Source organism: Agelaius tricolor, unplaced genomic scaffold, assembly GCF_023055355.1.
Source record: "Agelaius tricolor isolate 1412-34295 unplaced genomic scaffold, bAgeTri1.0.p SCAF_1, whole genome shotgun sequence".
Taxonomy (NCBI): domain Eukaryota; kingdom Metazoa; phylum Chordata; class Aves; order Passeriformes; family Icteridae; genus Agelaius; species Agelaius tricolor.
The window spans coordinates 58,047,854-58,056,902 of record NW_027269261.1 but is presented as its reverse complement, the minus strand read 5'-3'; the positions used below and the strand labels follow the sequence as shown (position 1 = coordinate 58,056,902).

The 9,049-nt window shown below is 42.8% G+C and overlaps 1 protein-coding gene across 1 annotated transcript in view; it reads right to left on the bottom strand.

Moving 5' to 3' along the window:
* The window catches only part of SLC22A3 (solute carrier family 22 member 3), a 29,701-nt gene that overhangs the window by 4,554 nt on the left and 16,098 nt on the right, over positions 1–9,049 (bottom strand). Inside the window, exons 6-10 of the mRNA XM_071436043.1 lie at positions 5,145–5,242; positions 4,794–5,008; positions 2,262–2,370; positions 1,904–2,016; positions 631–730 (exon numbers count right to left, since the gene is read on the bottom strand). Coding sequence (XP_071292144.1) covers positions 631–730; positions 1,904–2,016; positions 2,262–2,370; positions 4,794–5,008; positions 5,145–5,242 — 635 coding nt within the window. The remainder of the gene's footprint in view (positions 1–630; positions 731–1,903; positions 2,017–2,261; positions 2,371–4,793; positions 5,009–5,144; positions 5,243–9,049) is intronic.

Sequence of the window (9,049 nt, the reverse complement as noted above, 5' to 3'; positions counted from 1 at the left end):
TTCTTTTGTTTGTACATTGAATCAGGCAAAAGTTTTTAATGTAATATTCAAAGCCTCTCCTTGAAACTCATTTATAGCACTAGGACCTCAAATTATTTAATCAAGGTGCAAATATTCCCTGCATATCTGTAGGGCAGTCTGGCTTGCTGTGCGCCAGGAGTGGGAAAGCTGTGCCTAAAGCTCTTCACCTATAAATCCATCTCATATGTGACTTTTAAATGACTTCACAAATTGTGGGATTGCATCCATGATAAGGGGCCCTTCTTCACAAGATGCTTTAACTGAGGTAATGGCTAGTTTTTTTGAGCAGAGAGTTGCAGACTATGCTTTGCAGCACCTTTCTTGTGCACTGTTGCTGCTTTTTGCTTCCAGAGATGCATAGGACAACTTTGTGTCTTTATGAGAAAAATACAGGTTTTATCACCATACATTTTTTAATAGCCTTCCTTAGTGATATCGCAAAGTTCAGGTTTCTATTGAGAAAAATACCATCTGCTCATAGCATCAACCCAGCTAGGGAATTTACTTTGATGCTGGAAAATGTCAATACTTTATGACAGTTGGTAAAGTTGGAGGAGAACATCCCCTGGAAACCTCAGCAAAGTATAAGTCAGAAAATATATCTCATACCTTGGAAGCTGCTCCACATCATCCACTGTCTCTGGTAATGAGATTCCCTTTGTCTCTGGTAAAAGCAATACAAGGAGGCCACAGACAGCTGCAAGAATACCTAGAATGGACATGGAAGAAATACAAAAGCAATAAGGACACTGTTACTTTTTTATTTTCAGCATTTATCCACTGAGAAAAGTTTATTCAGATTGAGTTTGAAGTGAGATGTTTTAAGTGCATCAGCTATTTCTGATTAACCTATTATAATAAAATACCTCCATGTTACATTAATTTAGCCTATTACAAAATCAGTCGAGGGCTAGGAGCTCATTTGCAGCCTGATCTCTGCAAAGGGAGGTCTTAGAAGTCAAAAACCTGAGATGAGTGCACCTGGACTGTTGTATAAAAACAGCACAGGAACCAGGGTGGTATTTCTCATGTTGAACAAATCTGCCTTTTCTCAAAGGGCTCTTGTCATGTAGATGTATCTGTGTTTCCTGAAACCACTGAGATTTTCCTGAATACTCTCTTCTTTATCTACGGCCAAAGTAAATTATGTGGTTCAGAATAAAAACTCCTCCTTGGGGAACAGCACTCAGATACAATCTGATTTAGGAATGGATATTTTGGAATAATTTCCTGCATAGATATAACTCATAGAATGTATTAAGTCAAAAATAGAAGGGCTGGAGCAAAAAATCAAATGTTCCCTGAGTGTTGGATAGTTCACTCTGATCCTCTCTGATTTTGTAGCTGTTTACTTAAGACAGAGGGAATTCATATGTCCCTCAGAAGCAGCAGAATTTAATAATTAGATAATGTGAACACTGTACTTCTATCTATGTATTTTCTTGAAATAATGGTAATCTTTTAAAAGATTAAAGTCTTTTGTCTTTCCAATTTTGTTTTCAGCTAAAGTTGTAACTAGTGCAAATTTCTCCTCTTATTCTATCTTTTTCATTTTGATTTTTTCCAGTCACATCTACCTCCTAGAAGTCTGGTTTAGCCACAGACTCCCATGCACTTACAGAACCTAGCTGAAAGATTTCTCTTCACATAGTTTCTTTTCTGCTCCCTCAGCAGTGTTACCTAAGCAGACCTGAGCTCTTCCCCACTGTGCAGAGGAATCACCTTTCACCCATTTGCCATTCAGCCTCTTGCTCTAGGCATAAAGGTGGAGAAGCACTCCTCTGCGGGGGAGATAAGGCCACATACTGCTTTTGACCCAAAAGAAAAGCTCTGTTAGGAGAAGGATATTTAAACCAAAAGTATATTGTAAATTAAATCTTACTGAAAATAACTAGAGGTAGCTCCAACCAAATGGCTGCTAATCGGAAAAGCAAGAATGGGGCTATGATCCCACCAAGATCACACAGACTTGAACAGAGGGAAACACCAAAGTTTCTGCAAAAGACAAAAAGTACCAGATATTAGAGAGGTGCTACCAAACAGAATAGCCAGCAGTTTAAGGAGTAGAATGTAGACTTAACTCCAAAATTCTCTCTTCAGTATTTGCTGTCCGCATTAAGCAGTGGCTATTCAGAGCAGGAAACTCTGGAGACAACCAAGTTTAACCAAAGGACAGTGAAACAGGAAATGGTGAAAAGCACAGGAAAAAGCTGAAAGGTTCCTAGGAGCTTTTGACATACCTCAGTGTTGTAGGATACAATTCACTGTTCACTAGATAGACAACTTCAAAAGCTATTGTGATGCTCAGTCTTCCCAGTGTGGCAACTGTTGTTTTGAGCCATGGGATATCTGTTCATACAAAAAGAAACACTTCTGAGTGAAGTGTGCTCTGCCACACCAGCAGAGCATTTCTGAGAGCCCCAGGCCCATCAGCAGAAATTATACCACAGGAACACTGCAAGTCAGACTGAAAGGTCACTGCTGTAGGTATCAATCTATAATGGCATTTCTTGCTTTCAAATGTCATGTGAGGCTGCTTTGGAGATTAGAAATCACTAGAGTTGATTGATTCAAGATACTGGTGGGGCATAACAGCATGGGTGGGAGAATAACCATCATAAGCTTCCATGACCACATCCAAATTGTGCTCCAGAAAGGAGTATTTTTCTATAGAGAGATGTTATGCTGTAAGAAACACTGTTGAGTCACCTCCCAAAGCCTTCTGACCCCAAGGAAAGTACCTCTAAAGCTGCATAGAATCACAGAATCACTTAGGTTGGAAAAGACATTTAGGACCATGGAGTGCAACCGTTTCCCCAACCCTGCTACTCCACCACTAAACCATGTCCCTAAGTGCCACATCTACACATGACTTAGAAACCTCCAGGAAGGCTGCAGTAAAATCATTCTCCCTAGAGCAGTCCACCTACCCTTTGTGATTTTTCTAGCCATTGCACATTAGACAAACTCCTAATTATGCTAGTCCTGGTCATCCTCGCCTCCCCTTCCATCATACCTGGCACAGGCTGTACCTGGCACTGCCCTGTGGGCTCTGCCCAGCTCTCCCAGCTCCACTCAAGCTCTGGTGAGCAGCCACTGCCCTAAATACATCAGCAGGAAGAGCTTGTACAGCAGCAGAGATGCAGTGGCCACTCACACACAGCAGGGTAGAGCTCTCTCAGAGTGAGCAACCCCTCTTTGGAGACCTAGTGCTCTCTGGAGGTGCATGACAAGGAATGTGACAAGCACTTCTGTCACGCTCTTGGGAGAGGACAGTCTCCTGCATGGTCTAACCATGACTAGGCAGACAGAGAGGCAAGTGAAACAAGCCTGAACTTGGCACAAAGGGGAGTTCTGCCACTGGAGAGGGCTCTGGCAGCAGTTGTGTTTTCTCAAACCTTCAGTGGAAGAACAAGAAAACATTTCAGTTTTCTCTGAACCAAAAATGAGACACTTGGGTTTTTTTCCCTTCCAAAACAACCAAACAAACCACCGTCAAACTTCATCCCATGTTGCTGACACTGCTTTTGCCCTGAAGAGTTCTGTTTTCAAAAGTATACAAGAAAAACAAAGGCTGGAAAGAACAGAACAAATCCACATCATCTCCATGGCATCCCTTCAGTCCATCAGACTCCCAAGGTGATGGTGACGTCCATGTGGATCCTCCCTCTGCCAGGGGACTGGAATTTTGTGAGCAAGACAGTGTGAAGGGGCTCAGATCTGAGAGCTGCAGTTTTTTTCATCTGTATAAACAGACTTAAAAGCAGGACTTGGACCTCAAGTGTCCAACTGCAAGTATCTTAATCCCAAGGCTGTCCTCTCCTACTGAGAGAAGGCTGTTGGCAGCCCCATGATACACCTTGAGAAACTAAAACCTCTTAGGACTGTTCCTCACTTTTAGGGGAACAGTTCTGGGGAGGAATAAGCCTTTCTGATGTCCCTTGAGCTGCTGGTCCCCAGTAAGACAAAGCATAATCCTATGGTTATATACAATTCAAAGCACCTCCATACGCCTCCCTAGGGATAAAAAAAAAAAAAAAAAAAAAAAAGAAAGAAAAACACACCAAACCAACAAACAAACCAAAAAAACCCCACAAAACAAAACAAAACAAACCCCAAAAACAACAAGAATTAAAAAACCCTCTAAAAAAACATGCTAGGGAAAACACTTTAAAGAACGGAGAGAAGTGCTGGGAAGCCTTTGTGCAATATCAGACCTTTTCTCTGTCCTTGAAACCAGATAAGAATGGCTTAATCAAAAGCCATATCTTTCTCCCAGCCTCTTAGCATTGTCCAAACCCCTGGGAGAGTGAGGGCGAGGCAACAATCTCTGTGATGCCAACCACAGCCCCTACATTGTGTTGTGGTTTGCATTGTTTTGCTTGTAAAGGAAAAGACTTACCAAGATGACTCACCAAAGTCACTGATTTCTTACATCACTAAGTGTGTTCCAGGTCAGGGAATGTCTTTTCCCATTATGTTTGCATATTCATCCCTTGCATTTGCCTTTAAAGAGAGTGCAGGGCCTTTATAGAAGTTTTCTCTAAGGCTACTCCCAGCTGTTGTTCACAACCCATCAAAGAGATGGCTGTTCCGTGTGCCAGGGAAACAAGGTGCTGTGCTGCATGCAGATAAGGTGTGCTGTTCCATGATGGTGCTGCCTCTATCTCCAGATGCTTCTACTTTTACCTGCAGCTCTGTGTGGCTCACTATCCCTGCTCAGGGGGTGCCACTGAGCTGCAGAGCCTGTCCCAGGGCAGGGAATGAATTACCTTCTGGCAGGAAGGCAGTGATGAGGCACGCCACGCTCGCCACGATGTTGCCCATGGCGAAGGGCAGGCGCCGGCCGATGCGATCCATTGTCACTAAGATGAGGAAAGCAGAGGGCAGCTCCACAGCTCCTGAGATGAAGAAATCCAGGTAGAGGTTTCCTCCAATAATTCCCAGGCGCATGACAAGCCCCTGGTAGATAAGGGCACTTGTGAACCTAAACAGCAGAGGGAAAAAAGAGTTGAGAGGCAAACAAATGGTTGCAAGCAGCTGGAGAGACCCTAAAAAGCACAAGGGAATCTTTCCTCAAGACCCCTCACCTAGGTAACAAGCTGGATGACACAGGCACTCACCAGGCGTACATCAGGATGAGCGTGTTCCTCCTCATCTGGGGAGTCCTCACCAGGTCCAGAAAGGAGGGGTTGCTGACCTCCTCGTTGCTAATAGTGATCTGAGGAGACAAGTGGGCAGCAGTCAGCTGTCAGCAGTCAGGCAGGCACTGGTGAGGATGCCATGGGACAGAGAGAGAGAAAGGGCAAGCGTTTCTCCCAGCGGCTTGTAGAAATTTTAGGGAGTTGGAAAGATGTGATAACTTGTTGAGTATAAACAATTTGCAGGGGGTGTTTTTCTACTTTATTTTTCTGTTCCTCTCAAGTACAGTGCGTGAGAAAGACGTTTCTGTTAGTTAGCCAATAGAATAGAACCTATCATACCACTCTGTAAAAACCGCATGGTGTGATGGTGTTCACAGGGGTCTTAGGATGAGGGAAGATACGAGGATCTGACTCCATGTTCCAGAAGGCTTGATTTATTATTTTATGATATATATTATAGTAAAACTATACTAAAAGAATAGAAGAAAGGATTTCATCAGAAGGCTAGCTAAGAATAGAAAAGGAAGGAGTGATAACAAAAGCTTGTGTCTCGGACAGAGAGTCTGATCCAGCTGACTGTGATTGGCCATTAATTAGAAACAACCACATGAGACCAATCACAGGTCTACCAGTTGCATTCCACAGCAGCAGATAACCATTGTTCACATTTTGTTCCTGAGGCCGCTCAGCTTCTCAGGAGAAAAAATCCTAAGGAAAGGATTTTTCATAAAATGTGTCTGTGAAAGCGCGGTTATTCTGAATAAGGCCTTCTTTGCTTTTTGTATGATCCTGCTTCTCACCTGTTCCTGCCTCAATCTCAGCACAAGAGCAACACACTGGGACACAGTTTCTGTGTAAATACAGCGATCAGCAATGTTCCAGTCCAGTGAGCAAAGGTTCTGGCAAGCCAGTTTGCCACTCATAGCACTCCAGAGCAGTGCACAGGTGTTGGAACAGCTAATAACTGGATACAGCTGTTAGCTTTCCTTAATGATGATTGTGCAAAAATCAATTTTAAAAATCCCCAATCTTAACTTGAGAATGGAAAAATTATTTCCTCCTTGTTGACCTGGATTTCCTTGGAAGGTAACAAGCAATCATTGTCACATCAGGGCCACTGGGCACAGAATTGCCTTCTGCCAGGGGTGGCACGGAGGAGGAGACAGGGCAAAGCAATGGGCTTAGGGAAGCAGGGAGAGAAGGGCTGAGCAGCAGGCAATGGGCTTGGGAACATCACTGGCAGCAAGCTGGGCAGCAGGAAGAAAAGGGGAATGAGAGAAAGAGCAGATCTATGACATCTATTATCTGTGATCTAACTTGGGTGCTACAAAATATTCAACCGGTGAAATTCAGAGGGTCCTGATATAAATACACACACACTGTGCTGAACATGGCTTTTACCCTGAAAAAAATAACGTGCTAAGTATGAATTAATGGTTCTTATACTGCCTGCAAAGTATAATAAATCTGCTCTCAGCTGCCTGCAATACAATCACAATGAGACACTCAATGAAACTACTGGTTAGAAGGTTTAACACTAACAGAAAAGAGCAGGATTTCACACAGTCCTGTGCTTACCCTTTGAAGTTCATTGCTGTGGATAGTACAGAGCCAGAATACTAGCAGGGCCAAAAAGGGATTAGTTACATTGATCTAGGCTGTTTTTAACTCTGGCCAGCAGTTTTTAACCAAGCCAGGTGAAAACCCTTCGTTCATGTGGTCATTTGGCAAGTGAGGAAGACACCAGGAAGATAAGGCAGAGGCAATTTCAGGCAGGCACCAAACATGATGCAGGCACAGCTGGGATTGCTATCAGCTCTCAAAGCAGCTGTGGGGAACATGGGGTTAAACCTGCTGTGCCATTTTTAGAAGGATTTTAGGCAGCCTTGTTGCTTTAACTCTCCATTATTGACCCCTCCTGAGAGGAAGCCTAAGAGGAGGAGCAAAGAGAGGAGCAAACCCCTCTCTATTACCCCAGCATCTGCTGCTCCCAGAGGTGCAGGAGCCCAGGCCAGAGGGGAGACAGGAATGAAAAGACAGAGAAGCTGGAGGTAACATGCAGATCCATGATGAGAACACAGATAAAGCCAAAGGCATTACCCGAGGGTCTCATCAGCACAGCCAGAGCTGAGCCCAAAGCTTTCACCCTTTATTTATTATATCATAAGGTAGCACAGCTGCTTTTCAGTGAGATTTGGCTGGATGTGTTTACACATGACTTTTTCCTAACTGACTGACACAAAGCTTTGTAAGTCAGACAGAGAAACCCCAGAGTTGTTTGAACTTCCTTTCTATTCCCTCTCACTTTTCTTCTGTAACCAGAGCCAAAAGTTTTCTTCAAAGCACTGCCACTTGTGCTGCATGCCAGAGTCCTTAGTGAGGCAGGCTGAGGTTGCTGGGTTTCTGCACTGCTCTTGGATTCTCCATAATATGGTTATAAAGCTGCCATGTCTGTTGTTTATAAGAACAGGCTGCCAGACATCAGTTGTGACTTTGTGCAAATATGGTTTTAGATTTCTAGAGGACTAAAGATAAATTCAGCACAACTGCCACTTGTATTTTTATGTCTTAATAAAGTCAAAATAACCCCAGCATGACTGAGCACTTTTTTATAGATGAAGAAAGAAAGCACTATGGAGAGTCAACACTTTGCAGGGGAAAAAATCCTCTTTTTGTTCTTTGAAGTCACTGAGAGCTTTGCTATTCACACCAGTGCAGTCAGGAATTCAGTGACAGGGCCCATGTTTCCAAAGTTACACTATTTGAAAACCCTGGATGAGCCCTTTATAACTTCCCTCACATTTTCATGTTCCAGCAAAATTACATATCAGTTTTCCAGCAATTATTTTTGTGTACATAGTTCTACACATGCTTAATTCTTCATGGGCCGTGCAGGCGTTTACACACATGGATATATGTAGCATCTACATATGTAATTTAATGTATGCAAGAAATATACATGTCTAGATATGTTCTATAGGGTAGGGAAAAAATCTATAGATAAAAGGACAGGTTTTGATCCACAATTCTCATAAGAAGTAGCTCTACTCAGAGGGTTGCAGTTCATTCTGGTTTTGGACAGAGACCAAGAATTAGAAAATTAGTTTGAAAAAACTCTCCATGCTAGGATAAATATGAGCAACTGGAAAAAAAGAGTTTATAATTTAGAATTAATTTAATAAGTTCCGGTTGGCATTGATCTACACCAGTGTCATAACTCACAAAGCAAAAGCAGCAAATGTTTATCCTTTTTCATATAAAGGTCATCTGTGGTTTCTGCATGCCAGGAAAAAACCCAAAGCTGCAACATCCAGAGCTGTGTAAGAGACTTGGCTGATGAAATTGATAAAGACATACTGGAAAATCTGAGCCCAAGTGCATTGAGGAATAATGCCTGTCACTTCTTCCTGAGCCTCCACACCTGCAGCGCTTAGCCTAAAATTCTGGAGCTGCTTCATGAAAGAGAAGTCTGATATCAGTTAATGTGAGAAATACCCTTGATCCATTACCCATGCACTTCCTGGAGATGCTCTCTTTTCCCTGGGCACAGCAAAAGGATGACAGAGATTCTATATTAAAAAGGTCCTAGGAATAGATCCAATACAAATCTGGATGTGTGGAGGTTCATCTGTTACAGCTGTGAGTGGCTTAAGGTCATGAGCATGGACGCTTTTGAAAAAAAAAAAACATAAATTCAACTTTAAAGAAAAAACAAGGAAAGACACATCTTTCTGACATGATGCTTTGAAAATGCTGATGTTTAGAGAGGAAGTGGGTGTAGGAATGTGGGGCTGAATGTGGAGAGGAAGCTGCAGAAGCACAAACTTCCTGCTACGTGACTTGGGGCACCTTGGCACTGCATAATTTTGACTGGATGTGGGAAT